This window comes from Stegodyphus dumicola, chromosome 9, assembly GCF_044657685.1.
Source record: "Stegodyphus dumicola isolate Sdum_Otavi_A_Nest chromosome 9, ASM4465768v1".
NCBI lineage: Eukaryota > Metazoa > Arthropoda > Arachnida > Araneae > Eresidae > Stegodyphus > Stegodyphus dumicola.
In genome coordinates, this window is record NC_140776.1 from 184,301,029 (window position 1) to 184,318,635 (window position 17,607).

The following is a 17,607-nucleotide window of genomic DNA, read 5'->3' on the forward strand; positions in this document are numbered from 1 at the left end:
TAAAAATTCTACTTCCATTAGACATAACTCTTCAAGACCTCCGCATAAGAGGGAAAATTCTTTCCCCTCCCCACACACGCATGAATTCCTGGCGTCAGTCGAAAATGTAATGTGTTTATTTTGTAGCAAAGGTCATAAATCAGAATCATGCTCTTCATTTAATGCAAATGAATGGAGAGATATATTGAAGCAACGTGGTCAATGTTTTCGTTGTTTGACCCCAAACCGAGTGAAAGAATGTTTGAAAAAGGATTTGTGTCCCATCTGTAGCAAACCTCACTATGTTTCAATTTGTTTTCGAAATCAAAATAATCCACACATTATTTCTCCAAAAGGAGAAACCGATAATGTGTTACAAACATGTTCAACCTTAATTTATAATGGAAAAGAGCAGGAAATTGTTAGAATTTTCCTGGACAATGGTTCACACCGCTCCTTTACTTTATCAACTATTTCCAAAAGATTTAACTTTCCAGTTGTTAAAAAGGAAAGCCTTTCCATTTGCACATTTGGTGCTAAGGAAACAAAATCATTTAATGTAGTTAAACTTAAATTAAAGAATAGAGATGATCCAAATTTATGCATAGAAATTGAAGCACTGGAGACAGAACATATTTCCGGTACACATTTACCGACTCCGGATAAAAATATTGAGAAACAATTTAGACGTTTAAAAAATGTACAACTAGCAGACTGTTATGAATTTAACAATAAAGAAATATCAGTACTGAAAGGTGAATTACACGCCTAAGCAAAATCCTCGTTGCAGTTGAAACAATATTTGGGTGGTGTTTGCAAGGTCAACCTGCCCTGGAACTTAAATGAAATGTTTGCAATGAGTGTTATAGTAAACGAATCCAATATTTTTGATCAACTCGAGGAATTTTGGGATTTAGAGAATTTGGGTATCGAGGCAGAAGTAGCTGAAATAGAACCCACTGAGAAAGAAATAATGAGTGAATTTGAATCCGGAATTACATATCAAAATAAGCGATACAGAGTGTAACTGCCCTGGAAACCAAATATGAAGACATTATTAGAAAATAACGAGCAGATAGCAATGAAAAGATTTTTGAGATTGAAATCATCTTTTAAAAATGACCCATCCTTATTTTGTGAATATAACGCTGTTCTAAAGAATTATCTTTCGGAGAATATTATTGAACCTGTCCCAGTTGATGAAGTAAATTTACGCCAAAATACATTTTATCTACCTCATCGAGCTGTAATACGTATGGATAAGACTACAAGCAAATTACGCATTGTGTTTGATGCTTCGGCGCATGCAAAAGGTCAATTATCTTTGAACGATTACGTATACACGGGACTTAATTTTATGGCTAACCTATTTCTTCTTTTGATCAGAATTAGAACGAATCCGATAGCATTTGTTGCAGATATTAAGATGGCCTTTCTCCAGATTGAAATAGATGAAAATGAACGAAACTACACCAGATTCTTCTGGGAAGAAGATTCAGTAACTGATGATGAAAACAAGAAATTGGAAATTTTTCGGATGACAAGGGTGTTATTTGGGGTGAGATCTAGCCTGTTCCTCCTTGCAGCCACAATGAAACATCACTTGAAAAGGTACGTAGATATATTTCCTCTGACTTCTAACTAAGCATCTTAATGAATCATTGTATGTCGACGATTTTATTTGTGGGCAAATCACTGTTCAACAGGCTCTAAAGACTTGTAAAGTGAGTGTAGACATTCTTAAAGAGGCAAGCATGGACCTTCGAAAGTGGAGAACCAATTCTCCTGAGCTAAGTAAAGAATTTAAACTTCAATGTAGATCAGGGTGAAGAGTCTTTAGATACAAAATTGATAGCTTCAAAAGTGTTGGGAATTGGTTGGGATGAACAAACTGACACGTTTTATTTCGATACCAGAAATCTGGAAACATTTCTTTTAAAAAGAACTAACACAAAAAGGCACTTACTACAAGCAGTAGGTCGACTTTTCGATCCAGTAGGTTTTATAGGACCGTATACTATTAGAGTTAAGTACTTGATACAAGAAATTTGGTGTTTAGGATTAGACTGTGATGAAAAATTGCCCAAACAGTTAGAAATTGCTTGGAATAAATGGTGCTGTGAGATTTACGATGTAAAGGAAATAAGTTTTCCCCGATATTATTTTCAAAATTCTTTGCCCAGTCATGCAATCACTATTCAATTACACTGTTTTTCAGATGCATCTAAGAAAGCTTATGGTACTGTTGCGTACTTACGCATAGAATTAAAGAGTGGAAATATCATTTCTAGGTTTATAGCATCAAAGAGCAGGGTAGCTCCGTTAAAAACCCTTTCGATTCCTAGATTGGAACTCATGGGTGCACTTTTGTCTTCAAGATTGAGCAATAAAATTGTAACTGCACTAAGTTTTCCAGATACTCGATGTTTTTGGACGGATTCCTCAATAGCTTATTACTGGATTAAAAGGTGATCCAAATAGACATAAGGTGTTCGTGAAGAATAGAATAAAAGAAATACAAAAATACAACAATCCAGAAGAATGGCATCATTGTATAGGAAAGAATAATCTCGCCGATTTGATTTCTAGGGGTTTATCCTTAAGCGAGCTCAAGAATAATCAGCTCTGGTGGCATGGACCCTGTTGGTTGACAATGAATAATACAGCATGACCCCTTGGAAGAAAGCGAAGTAGATGTCGATAAGTTAGAGTTTAAGAAGTCAGTTGTTGTAAATGCAACTGTTGAAAATAGCCAAAATGAAAACGATTTGATCACAAAATACTCCTCATTCAGTAAATTAATTAGGATAACTGCTTTATGTTTGAGATTTATCAATAACTGTAAAGCAAACCCAGAGTTGAGAATAGACTTCATATGTGCTTCTGAGTTAAGACATGCTACTGAAGTTATCCCGTTTTACCTTAGATATCAGAAGAATTATGATGGAAAATGAGTATACAATCAATTATCCAATGAAAGACATCTCGTCACAACACAAACAGTTTAATATTACAATTCTATTTACAAGTCTAATTAAGTGTTAGTTTTAGCTTTGACACCTCAAAGCAATACTCGGAACATAAATGGCATAATATATTACTCATCAGTTTTTAAATACTCGTGAAAAACATCTCAAAAAGTCATTATTCTCATTACTGAAAACGAAAGTAAACAATAGAACAAACTCGAAAAACGTAGATGTAAAAACTCAACTGTTGCCAATCACGATTTACTAAATTACATCAAAATAAAGATAATAATCAGGTAGAGGTTCAACTTCACAAGCTAAGCTACTAAAAATTACTAAAACTTCTTTAGTAAAACCCGTACAGTCAACTGAATTTCAAAGGGAAATAAAGTGCTTGAAAAACAGACAATCTATTCCAAAAAATAGTAAAATATCATCTCTGAACGTATTTCTTGACAAAAATGAGGTACTGAGAGTAGGAGGAAGACTGGAGTATTCTGAGTTTTCTGAACTTCAGAAACATCAGATACTCTTGCCAAAGGCTCATCATTTCACTAATTTACAGTGGATGGACAAAAATATGGAAACACCTTGTGAGCTGCATGTTTGAAAAGAAAGATTGATTTTAATGAAATATGTAGGTGGCGCTAGCATTTTTGACTACTGACACCACCTATACAACTTCGTAAATGTGCTAAACAGTTCAGTTGTTGTTGGAGTACTGTTACGTGAGGTTGTCATTGCATTATGTCAGAGTTAACAGACTTCGAACGTGGGCAAATTGTTGGAGCACGTATGGTAGGTGCTTCCGTAAGCAAGGTGGCCGAGGTGTTTAGTGTTTCAAGAGGTATTGTATCGAAGATTTATTCCGCATATTTGAAAAGGGGAAAAACATCATCTGCTAAATCACAGCGCGGACGAAAGCGTGTCCTGAGTGATCGTGACAGACGATCATTAAGGGCAATTGTGACGAAAAATATGAAGACCGCAGCTGCAAAAGTTACTGCTGAAATGAATGTTGTGTTACCGAACCCTGTGAGTACCAAAACAATTAGAAGGGAGCTTCATAAACAGGGAATTGCTGGCCGTGCTGCAATTGAGAAGCCACTCATCAGTGATGCTAATGCCCGTAACAGGAAAAGATGGTGTTTAAGTCATAAAGCCTGGACTATAGAGCAGTGGAAACGAGTAATATGGTCTGACGAGTCTTCTTTCACATTGTTTCCCACTTCTGGCCGAGTTTACGTATGGAGAACGCCATCTCAAGCCTATAATACAGACTGCTTGTTGCCAAGAGTGAAACATGGCGGGGTTTGGTTTGGGCAACCATATCGTGGTTCTCTGCTAGCCCCATGATAACTGTGTCAGGGCACATGACTGCTAAGACTTATGTGAACATTTTGGCCGATCAAGTTCATCCCATGGTACAAACTTTGTTCCCCGATGGTGATGGTGTCTTCCAAGACGACAAATCCCCTGTTCACACAGCTCACATTGTCCAGGACTGGTTTTCTGAGCACGAGGATGAGTTGTCCCATCTCCCCTGGCCACCACAATCACCAGACCTGAATATTATCGAACCTTTGTGGTCTACATTGGAACGGAAAGTGCGTTCTCGTTATCCACCGCCAACATCATTATCTGAACTTGCCACCATTTTGCAGGAAGAATGGTATAATATTCCCTTGGCAAACATACAGAACTGTATTTATCCATTCCGAGAAGACTGCAAGCTGTTTTGGATTCCAATGGGTTTCCTACACCATATTAAGCAAAGAAATGTGTTTTTTTAAAGGTGTTTCCATATTTTTGTCCAACCACTGTAGTTATTGAATATTATCATAGAAAATCCTTACATTCTGGCGTATAGACTACATTATCTTTAATAAGACAATCATATTGGATACCGTCTGGTCAAGATCGAGTTAGAAGAGTAATAAATAAGTGCATCACTTGCTTTAGAACGAAGAATCAAACGGTAAACCAGATGATGTGTAATCTACCTAGGGACAGAGTCGTGCCTTCTAGACCTTTCGAGAAGGTCGAATTAGATTTCGCAGGAACTATAACCACGAAACCTAATTTGAAAAAGTCAAAGGTGACTTTAAAGTCTTATATTGCATTATTTATCTGTTTCTGCACTAAAGCAGTGCATTTAGAAGTCGTTTCTGAGTTAATAACAGACGCTTTTCTAGCCTGTTTACGACGATTTATTGCCAGAAGATCAAAACCAGCCGTTATCTGGAGCGATAATGCCACGAATTTCAAAGGTTCAAGAAATATTCTTCACGCATATAATGATATTTGCAAATCTAACCCAATTCCAGGATTTAATGCAGAAGAAGGCATCCAATGGAAATTTATCCCACCAGCTTCTCCTCACTTTGTGAAGTGGTGGACTGTGGGAAGCAAATATAAAATCAGTAAAATGGATTTTGTTAAGAGTAGCAAAATCAGCTATCATGAATTTTGAAGAGTTAACTACTTTAGTTACTCAGATAGAAGCAGTTCTGAATTCCCGTCCATTATCACCGCTTTCTTCCGATCCGAACAACTTACAGCCTTTAACTCCGGGACATTTTTTAACAGGAAGTGGTATGTTATCCTTTCCTGAACCACATACTGCTTCGCATTCTCTTTCTTTTCATTCCAGGTGGGGACTAGTTCAGAGATTCCAAGCTAAATTTTGGAAGCGGTGGCATTCCGAGTATCTAAATCAAGTACAGAATCGTACCAAATGGAGCAGTTCGCAGCCAAACATGCAGATTGGTCAACTAGTACTTCTGAAGGACTCCAACCCCAATCCTTTGCATTGGCCATTGGGTCGCATCCAACAAGTGTATCCTGGTGCTGATGGTCTGGTCAGAGTAGTTGAAGTTAAGACCTCTACAGGTGTTCTTCGGCGAGCCATATCAACAAAGTTATTCCTCTACCATTTAAAGACTAAATGAACTTGAAAAACTTTTATTTTATATTTATTAGTTTACCAATTTAATATTTAGTTTAGTGTAATTTTAGTGACTTTAAATTTATTTGAATATCTGGAAACTGAAATGTAAACTCCATGGGAGTTTTAAGCGGGGAGAATGGTAAGACCCGCCTGACGCTAGAGGGCGCTGACAGCGCCATTGAGTGTGTACTGAGACTCGATGGAAGTTACTCGATGGATGATGTGCGATTTCTGAGATTGAGATATTATTATATTTAATTAAGTCAATTTATATTTTATTGATTGGTGATTATTGATATGAGATGTGATATTATGTTTTGCTGAACCACCACACTTTCGACAAACTTGGATTACCACTGAATCTTAAAACCATCGATGCGCAAGTACATATGAAGTGTTTGAATCCGCAAATCCCTCTGATAACTGTTAGTAAAGGTTTAGGGAATAGACAGCTTACTACATTCTTTTACATTCCACGATTCAGCTCTTCTAGCAGTTTTTCATCTCCAAATTCTGTTGATATCAAGTTCAAGAGTCAAGTCAAAAGCTACAATCTACATCAAAATGTTTTGGCCATACTGAATTTTCAATTGTTAGTAAAGAAATATATAAACACATTTCCCAGAATGCAACCCCCTTTTCCCCCTAAAAAAAAGCTTAGCACTTATTTTAAAAATTGAGAAACCAAATAAATAGGCAACTGTGTGTATTGACTTAGTGAAACATAAATTAATTTTTAATAAATTAAACAAAATTATATTATATGCTTTGGTAGTGAAATAGTTTGAAAATATGTACATATGTAAGTTTTTTCACAATATTTAAAATTATTTGAAATCATATGGGATTTTTATCACACAATGTTTTCAGGATATTTTTAAAATGTAGTTACAATCAAATCCTGTAAATGGTTGTTGCAAGTTTACTGGAATTTGGCAACCTCTGAAATCTGCTTGAATTTTCAAGTAATTGATTTTCCGGAAAATTCGTAAAACGGTTGGATAGTCTGGAAATACTTTTTTTTTAAATTAAAATTTTATGCAAAACTTAGAAAACCAACTTTAATTATGTACAACCAATAAATTTCATCTATATCTTCTTAAAGATGAAATTAATTTTTCATTAACTTCAGACTTGAAATTTTGCTTAAAAACTCTATATTAAAAATTTTATAAAGCAAGTATTACTTTCAAAGCTCCATAATTTTGAAAAGTAAAAACAATTTTTTTTTGCTTTTGAATTAGCCGCATTGACACATGCGCATAGGCGTTTACAAGTGCACGTAAGACCTTTACGACTGCACATATGCGTGTGCGCAAGTGCAGAATACGTTTTCGTGTGCGCATTTTATGTATAATGAACGGTATAAGCTAAAATTATCTAATTATCTATTTCAGTTAATGTTGATGATTGCATTGTTCCTTAATCTTCGAGTTGGATCCGGCTTATTATTTTAAGAGCAATTTTATAAAAGTAAACTTAAATTTTCGATTATGTCAAATAGAATTTCCGATGCTGGAGTTCCCAAAGGATCTACAAAACGAAAGTATGTTTCGATGTCCATCAAACAAAAAGTGGAATTGCTGCAAAAAATGGATTAAGACATGAAGAAGGTGACAGATAGAGGTTAGCGAAAACGAAAAAATTTCGATTGACAAGTTAGTCGGTATTCTCGGCACAGCAATTACAGGACTTGAACAGCGAAACCTTGTAACTGAACAAGAAATTATGTCTGTTTATAGAATTAAAGAGAAAGTATTATCACATAAAACGAAACAACTTACATTGAAAGAAATGTTTAATAAAGTAAACAAATAAATATTAAGCTTTATTTTTTTGTAAATTTTGATACCCTTTAGATCATAATTGTTCTTTATTTCATAAATTACGGTTTCATATTTTCAATTTTAGAATTTCTGCATGCCATCTTACGAGATTTAAACTGATGATCTATAATCCGGAAAAATCGATAATCCGGAATCGCTGAAGTCCCAACGAGTCCGGATTAACAACTTTTGACTGTATACAAAAAAAAAAAAAGTACAGTCAATTCCGGTTAATCAGACCACATCGGGAAGCGAACAGTTTGGTCCTAATAACCGGCTGGTCGGATTACACGAACATGTCATATGTTGTAAGATGGGACGTGCTATATGTAGCAAACAGTAAATGTGCATATAAATCATGTACTAAAATGTAATTATGATCTTTATTGTGCGGTACACATACATGTATGGCAAACATATATGTACAAACAAAAACTACAGCCGAACGTTTTTCATTGAGAAAATTAATTTAGAAACAAATTCTAATAAACGATCTCCACGATAGTCAGCATGCGAAGCACAATAAAAACAAGTTCTTACCAAGTTTCAGTCAACATCTGAAGAATTTATCCAGTGTGATCTGATGCGTTCTCTTGACGGATTGATTGCATATGAATTTAATCACCACAAACATCTAATGCAGCAATGGGACTGCCTTCGTTTCCCTCCTGCATGAAATACCGATGCAAAGTTTCAATGCATTTCCTCACATCCTGTGTTGTTATTTGCACCAACTTATTAGTGGCATCATCATTTTCTTGTGTTGTGTGTTTTGCTGCAATTCAAGCAATGATTGCAGTGTCGTAATCTTCATTTTCATCGTAGCATTGAAGCCCGTTGTCGATGAATAAAAATTCTTCCTAATTTTGTACCTGTTGAAGTTTCACACGTCCATCATCATTTTCACTTGCTATGATCATGTCCACATCCAACTTCAAAACCAAGTGCTTAAAGCCACAGTGAGAAAAACAGTTCTGAATTGTCTCACTGCTCACTTTTCGCCAGCTGTCAGCCACAAATGTAACTGCTTGTAAGATGTTGACCTTTGCACTGACTTTGCTGGCTTTTGACGAAGAGGTCAGCAAACTTTCTTCAATTGCTTCAAGGATGTAATTAACCAACCTTGCACAATATAGGGTCTTCAAATTCTTGATGATGTCCATGTCCATTGGCTGAACCAAAGCTGTGGTACTGGGAGGTAAAAATTCCAGTTGGATGTTCTTCAAGCAATCTAAATGAAGATTTGCTGCGCAACTGTCAAGAAGAAGCAGCACTTTTCTCGACTGGCGTTGTAGCTCTCTGTCCAATTCTTCAGCCATTCTTTAAAAAGTTCAGAGGTCATCCACGCATTTCTGTTCGCACAATACACAACTGGTAAACTCTCCATCCTACGTCCTTTACAGCAGCGAGGCTTCGTGCTTTTTCCTATAACCAACAGCTTCCTCTTGTCCGTTCCTGACATGTTTGAGCAGCACAAGACAGTTACGTGATCCATCGCTTTTTTTGGAGCCATGTTGTAACTTAGCGAGCTGTCTGGTGTAGTGCGATAATACAGCCCAGTTTCATCAGCACTGTAGATATCATCTGCTGAAAAATTTTCAAGAAGTTCGGGCAGTTTTATTGATTTCCATTCTTCAGCATCTGCACTGTCAGCACTTTCATTCTCGTCTTGTGCTTTCTTGAATTTTATGTCATGTCTAGATTTCCATCGAGACAACCATCCGTCTGTAGCTTTAAAGTCATCATGGCCTAGCTTTTTAGAGAGTTCTTTTGCTTTGCATTTTAATATTAGGCCGCTTACTCGCACAGCTCCTCCAGCAACAATGGCAAACAATTCATTAAGTGCCCCATCGACATCTGGATCCTTGCCTTCATGCTTCCGTTTTTTGGAAGTTTCTCCTCGTCCTTCACATTGTGCCCATTCTTCTCGCAGCTCATTCTCTTGTTTTTTCAAGTGCGAAATTGTAGTCTTTGCCAATCTGGTAATTTTCACCAACTGAAGTTGATTAGTTTTCGTGGTTGTTTTTATCCAGGAAACCATTTTTTTCAGCTAACGTCAAGTCCCGTCGTGGCAGGGGAGACAAGGCAGGCGCACAGTTCACTGACTAAAGTGGTCTGAAGAAACCTTGGTGCTTCGGGGTCAAGATGTTGAGGACAAGATAAAATGCTCGCCATTCAAAGCTTTGGCACTAAAATCATCCCAAAAGTGTGGTGATATGATAGCCTTCTCGTGTAAACTTTAATCATGATTGACAGGCGGGAATTCCTTTCAGGTGGAGCCGGACACTCTATTGTTCACTTCCTCGAAAAGTGGAGACGTAGTGGGACTAATAACCTGCTGGCGGCTATTGGTGGCTCTGTTTTAAGAAAGGTCAAAGAAAATGGTGTGCATGTTCACATCCCTCTGGTTTTGCTCTTGTCATGCACTTTAAGGAATTCCTGACTTTTACTAAAGCATTCTCCTAAGGAGCACAGCTACAGATCCTCCCATATGCCATGAACCATCTGTACATCCGCTGTACGCGGCCAACTTGTGGCTTCTGTTTCTTATTCATTCTCATGTTTTTTGGTCCGCTTAAACGGAATTTTGGTCCAAATAAGCGAATAATATTAGGCTTATGTACATAGGATTTGTTTTGGTTCTTTAGGATTCGGTCTGAAAAAGCGGATGGTCCGATTATCCGGTGGTCTAATTAACCAGATTCGACTGTACTTTATTTTTAGAAAATGGAAAGTATTTTTATATATACTCAAAATAGGTAAATGTTCTGATATATGAATGTTGAGTTTGATTTGACCTGGCAACACCGGCATTTTATCACCGTCAGTTCATTTCGCAGCATTGTTGACATGAAGCTCTAAAAAAGAAACACTGAGATTTAAATGTTAAAACAAATTACAAGAACACTGAGCGTTACATGCAAACTGTTAGAAAGCTTCATGCAATCTTTGGAGGTGAAAGTGCATCTGCTGAGCAACAGGTTCGAAAGCAAACATTAAATCACCACACTATCTATCCAAATGGTAAATTCAAAACAGTGCTATGATACTAAAAGTCTAAACAAATTTTTAACTTGAAACAACAACAAAAAAAAAAAAAAAAAAAACGTTAAGAAGAAACTGAGCATGTCGTTAGCTCGATAGACAGATACATGAAAAAGTAATTACAAATTTCATCACAAGATGTTTTAGTTTATTATTTCAAAACACACTAGGGCTATCTGCCTAAGGGAAGGATGCCTTTGTGGACAACTTTCCAAAAGAAACTGGCTGATATACACGCTCCACATGGGAAAACCAGTGCTATCTGACTTTTTAAGGGAAACTGGCTCGTATATATGTTGCACATGGGGAAAATGCCTATGTAGCCAGCCCGTTCACCTGGATTCGAGCCTAGGTTGGAACTACCAGTGTTCAACAATTTTATCACTCAGCTGCTGGTGGGCCTCTCAAACTTCATTAAGAAAGTGCAGTGCTGCAGATTTGATTGTGAAAATATACAAGAATGCTGAGTATTACACAAAAACTGTTAGGAAGCTCTGTGGAATTTCTCAGTGAAAGCAAGTTGTGGAAGAAATATGCCAGACATTATTCAGAATATTTACTTGTTGTGTATAAAAATATTTTCCATTTTCTGAAAGTAAAGCATTATATTGGACATATTAAATGTGTACTTTTGTTGAGACACCCTACATTTGCACACGCAAGATATTGCAATGATTGTTTTAAAAAATATTGGGGGGGGAATTAGATACTTAAGTAATAATTCTGAGGTGTGCAATTTCTAAAGTCAAACTACGCTTTTTTACCACAAATAAATTTAATGAATTTAACACAATAACACATATGTTACAAAAACTTATGATTACAAGAGGATATACATGAATGAAACATTTTCAATGATCATGACACATATCAGAAATCGATCACAGAACTTTTTTCTTCTTAAATAATTATTTAATCCTTCATTTCCCCCTTGAAGCTAAGAAAAGATCATAGAATTATCTTGAGATCTCAACTGAACAAGTGATATTTGATATAAAGCCTGTTCTTTATACTCATTTAACTGCATATTTATTACAATATGTAGCATATGCTACTATATCATATACCTTTCATTCAGGATTTTTTATAAAATATTTAAAAAATATGCTAAAATATTGTTTTATGTTTAAAAATTAGCATACATTTATATATAAAATTCTTTATTCTGAATTTTATATTTGTGCTATTCTTCTATAATCTTTATGCATCAAATATATGGATACTTTTAATAAATCTATATTTGAGAAAAATCAAATTTCTCTAGTATTCAAATTAAAGCATTTTACTTCAAGAAGTAAATATCATAAATTAATGCAGAATCTATGGCCTTGTTATATATGCAAATTTGAGCATATTTCTATCAGCAATTACAAATATTTGTTGGCATATGCACAGAAAGAAAATTTTGTATATTATTGTTTCACAATAAAGTCTGGCACATTGAAAGACCAGGACAGCAGTATACAAATAAATAAAACACAAAGCATGCACCTAAAGTTTGAACAAGGACAGGTATTATAATTTAAAAAAAAAACATGCTGGCAAGCACAGCTATTCCTTTTATCAAATTATAACTATTTAAATAAATTTCACAAGTTGAAAGGGAAAAAACTTCATTTTAATGCTAAGCATATTTTTCTTTTCATATTTAAGTTCAATTACGAATGATTATATTAATAAAGAAAACCAAAATGCACACTGTAAAATTACAGTTTTGATGTAAACAATATTGTCATGTAAAGAAATTTTAAACTACATAAAAATGCTATGTTTAAAAAATACTAACAGTGTTTTTCTTTGTCATGTTTTATATAAGTTACAAACAGGAGTGTAACTATTCTAAACAGCTTTTCTTGTACAATAAATTTAAATGAATTATCTTCTTCTGAGTAAATTACTTGACAATGTACTCGCTAGACTTGATTTTTTATTACGTTCTTCTAGTATTCGTTTATCTTCCTCTTCCTAAAACAAAATACATATATCAAAATTGCAATAACAACCTTGTATTTAGCATAAGTATATTAAAACACTCAATCGATTTTAAGGGCAGCTAAAGGTCCCTCCTCATCAGGAGAACGAAATTCCTAGAAAAGGGAAAAAAGAAGAAAAAGCATTGGCAAAGGAGTCTCAGAAACACGTAGTCCTTATCGGCACTGCACGTGGATTATGCAGATTCTTTATTATTTAATTTCTTCAAATATAATACAGGGTGATAATATTTAATGGCAACAGTTTGAAAAGTAAAACGGACATTTGTAGTGACTTGACACAAAATCGCAAAACAGAAACAATAGTCCCTCAGGGACAAAACCCCTTTGAACTAAAAATAAAAAATAATGTTGAATCATAATGTTTGGTGCAGTTTGTAGGAAGGCTACTTTTCTTGGACTCTTGAACACATTTTGGCTACTGCCCCATTAAGAGAAGAATACCAAAATTCCAATTACTGCTTACTTGATTGAGAGAACAGAATTTTCATTCACAAGTTCAGTGGCTTTGCGGAAAATATTTATTTAAGCAATCATCAACAGAATATAATTGATTACTTCAATGCTTCAGTAGAAAAACCTTTCACTAAAAATGGCCAAAGTCATTTTCATATCATTGTTGACACCTGACTGGCAATGTGGATTTACAGTCAGGGAATTTTCAGTCTCTTATTGTAGTATAACTTTTTACTTTCAAGATAACGATGGTATGTTCACTTTGTTAGACATACGTACTCAAAAATAATTATTTTTGGTAAAATATATTTTGTTGCCCTTTTTTTTTTTTTTAAACACGGCATTATCGAGCAATTCACATTATTTAAAATTTGATTATTAAATAGAAAATTTTTCATTTGTGACGGAACCATAGATTGCTAAGATTTAGCAATTTATTCACTTAGTTCAAAAATGTCAACTGTTATATAAAAAGATAACAAATCTTGAAGAATAATTTGTGGAATTTTTATGAACTATGCATGATAATTTGATATTCTACAGAAATAATTTTACAATATATACTTGTATAATGATAATTTTAACCCTCTCAGCATTATTGACGTAAAATTCTGTATGGAAGAGTGGCTTTCATATTTAATACACATGAAAATTTCTGTCAGCTTTTAATGTATCTGATTTTGGGTTGGATGTGTATTGGAAGAAAAGGAATCACATCGAGAGATTCATTTTTTTAATTATAATCAAGAAAACTTTATTTATTCATGACAATTTGAGGAACTTTGAAATTTTAGGGCCGAACTCGTAATGCTCGGAGGGTTAAATCTTGAAATGACATTAAAGCAGTTCAGAAGGAAGTAATACAGTACAAAGTCCGTAATCCGGGACTTCGGCGATTCCGGACTATAGATCATCAATTTAAATCTGGTAAGATGGCATGCAGAAATTATACAATTAAAAATATAAAACTGTAATTTATGAAATGAGCTATTATGATCCAAAGGGTATCAAAATTTACAAAAAAAAACTTAATATTTATTTGTTTACTTTATTAAACATTCATCACTTTGAGCATAACGAACCCCTTTTCTGTTAGTCATTGCAAGTGGGGTGTCGGAATCCACAAAATATTCAAAAATTTCCTTTTTCTTTTTACTTACGTAATATACAGTCGACTTTCCAATGTCATACTCTCGCATATTTTTTAGACGGATATGCACATAATTTTGAGACTTTATCCATTTTTTGCAGCAATTCCACTTTTTGTTTGATGGACATCAAAACATGCTTTCGCTTTCTAGATCCTTTGGCAGCTCCAGAATTTGAAACTCTTTTTGACATAATCGAAAGTTCAAACTTACTTTTTTTTAAATTGCTCTAACAGTTTGCAAAAAATAATAAGCCGGATCCAATTAGAAGATTAAGGAACAGCGCAATCTGCAACATTAACTGAAATGACTTAGATAATTTTAGCCTAGCTTATACCCTCCGTTATACATTAAATGCGCATGCGTAAACATATTATGCACATGCATAAAGGCAATATGCGCATGCGTAAACACATTATACGTTTACGCATGTGCATAAAGTTTGTAGCTTTGAGGTCCGGATTATGGACATCTGGATTACAGACTTTGTACTAGTGTGTACTAGTAATAGAGAAAAAATTCTTTAGAAATACCTGAAGTTTTCTTTGATTATCTTTAAATACTTGAACTGGATCATCAAACTGGCTATAATAGTCCAAAACTGTGCGAACATCTTCAACTTCACTAGTTGCTATGGCTGAAATTAATTAGATATAAAAATGTTATGTACATTAAGAAAATTCCATTAGACAAAAGCCAAAAGATTTTATAGGAGAATTTATTCAAATTTTAATAGTTTAGATCAGAACATAATAAAAATTATAATTAATGTAAAATAGAAAGCAACACATCGATACGGTTGGATTGAATTTCAATTGAATTTGACAGTTTATTCAGTTATTATAAATCCTTGCTTCTTTGTGCTAGCTGAATTTTATTGGGTGACTGTAAATGTTTGTGCCAATTTTCATAGATGGCAATTCTTTGATAGATCCTGCTATTTCTTTTATAATCCTATTAACTAACAGTTATTTAGATGAATTGTGAGTAAGCAAAGCCTTAAAAAAAGTTTATTTAAATTCGCTTCTTTGCAGGGCTGATATGCAGAGTGGAAAATGAAAACAGTTACACTTCTATACACTGCATACATATATGGGTTTTAAAAAGGAGTGACTATTAGAATTGCAATAAAAAATACTGCTCTTAAACTGGTTTGGTCAATTATGAAATGGCGACTTCAGTCTAAATGATAAACTTAGCTCTGGGCAACCTTCTGGTATTAATAATGATCCATGATTAAGTGAATAATAATTCTTAGATTAGCAGTAAAGAGATTGCTAAGAGACTAAATGTTGACAATTCGACCATTTACAGCAATCTGGATGCAGCTGATATATAACATTTGTATGTTTTGACAGAATGGAACAAACAGAACTATGTTTCCACAGCTATTTTCTCCTCACTCATCAATAAAACAAACCTTTTTTTTTTTTTTTTTTTTGGATAAATTAATAACTGGAGATGAAAAATGGGTTATGTATAACAGAAAAACAAAAAAGAAGCTGAAAATATGGAAGTGAAAGAGAAGAAACTATAGCATATACTGAACTGTATCCAATAAATGTGTTGTTATGTGTCTGGTGGGATTGCACAGGAATAATTTATTACGAGCTTCTTCCCCAGGCAAAACAATTAACTACAGATAAGTAATGTGAGCGACTAAGTGTTGAAACCCAAGCAAAACAAACAAATTTAATAAATCAAAAAGGCATTTTTCACCATGACAAAGTTCAATACATGTCGCTCATCATACATTGGAAAAATTTACGGAGTTTGAAAGAGAAATCCTCTAGCATCTGCTGTACTTGCCTGACCTTGCTCCTTCAGATTTTCACTCTAGCAAAATAATCTGAAGAATAAAAAAATTTGATTCTATGGAAAAGGTCAAAAACTACCGCATGGCTTTCTTTGAGGAGAAGTCAGTCATACAGTTTCTACAAAGAAGAAATCTAAAAACTCGCAAAACGCTGGGAGGGAATTGTAGATGATGATGAAGAGTATATAACTGATTAACAAACAATATTTCTGATGAAAATGTGTTGTATCTGATTTCATTTCAAATTGGGTGTGAACTTTTGCAATTAGATAATAGTGTTGTTATGTTGTTACATATGGCTTTATTGGAAAGATTAATCCAAACATAAAACAGCTCAATTATCAAATAAGAACAATGATAAATAATAAAAAAGAACAAACATTTATAAAGTAAGAATCAGAATAAATGAACATGGGAACAAAAGTTAAAAATTACATAATAGTATTAAATAGCTTTATGTTTGAAAGTTTTATGTTTCATAAAATAAAATTTTATTATAATGTGCAGCAAAATGTAGTATCATTAAAAAGGGATATTCTCAGCAATATAAAACACAATTTTAAATAGCCTTTAGAAAATATCATACATAATGTAATGAAAAGTTAAAAAAATAAGCAATGTTTTGTAACAGGTTGGCATTCTGTGTGCTGATAGTTCAAAACCAAGCCCTTAATTTAGGACTCTAATATACAAACTGTCTAGGAGGTATAACTACTATAAGAAACTTCTAAAATTCTCTTCATAATTGGAGAGAGAGAGCTTGCTTATTGTTTTTCTTTCTGAAATAAATGCCAACCTACGACACTGAAAAATCAGGAGAATTTTTTCAACGACAAAAAAAGACTTTAAATGATAAAAATATGTTTGAAATATGAAAATATGTTTCGTAATAATAAATTAAGTTTAACTACTAACTCATAAATGCAATGTACTCTTACAAATATTGGATCTAAATTTAGTCCTTGTTTTCCAATGAGAATCTTTTTTGCATTATGCATTACTATGGGAAATTGTCAAGATTACTGAGGACAGCTAAACTTAAAATTCCGTCAGCACTTCCAGTTTTCCAATTAAACTCCACTGGGCATCAATCCTACTATCACTAGCTGATTATATTTTTCTAATTGTAAACTGCAAAATTGCAAATGCAATTTATCAGCTGCAAAATCAGTATCATTATCTAAATGAAGTAAAACTGGAAATCTAGTCATAAAATATCTTATAACAAAAGAAACATTTCCTAGAGCAGAAATATCTGCAACTTTAGCATGCCAAATCATTTCTGCATTGATGGAAATTTATATAGTATGTTATCACATATTCGGCAGAAGTAACGAGGAAATAAAACTTATTTTTCTTCTGCTAATTTGCTAGTTGCAGCCTCTAATTACTAAATCTTCCTCTTTCTTTTGATTTGCATAAATTAC

The 17,607-nt window shown here is 34.0% G+C and overlaps 1 protein-coding gene across 2 annotated transcripts in view; it reads right to left on the reverse strand.

Moving 5' to 3' along the window:
• The window catches only part of LOC118199657 (mitochondrial import inner membrane translocase subunit TIM50-like), a 94,518-nt gene that overhangs the window by 37,456 nt on the left and 39,455 nt on the right, over window positions 1-17,607 (reverse strand). The window contains exons 9-10 of one of the 2 annotated variants that reach the window (XM_035371553.2): window positions 14,898-15,001; window positions 11,526-12,734 (exon numbers count right to left, since the gene is read on the reverse strand). In XM_035371553.2, coding sequence (XP_035227444.1) covers window positions 12,645-12,734; window positions 14,898-15,001 — 194 coding nt within the window. In that variant the 3' untranslated portion in view covers window positions 11,526-12,644. Of the gene's footprint in view, window positions 1-11,525; window positions 12,735-14,897; window positions 15,002-17,607 lie in introns of those variants that run through there. The other variant, XM_035371555.2, reaches the window with a different exon arrangement.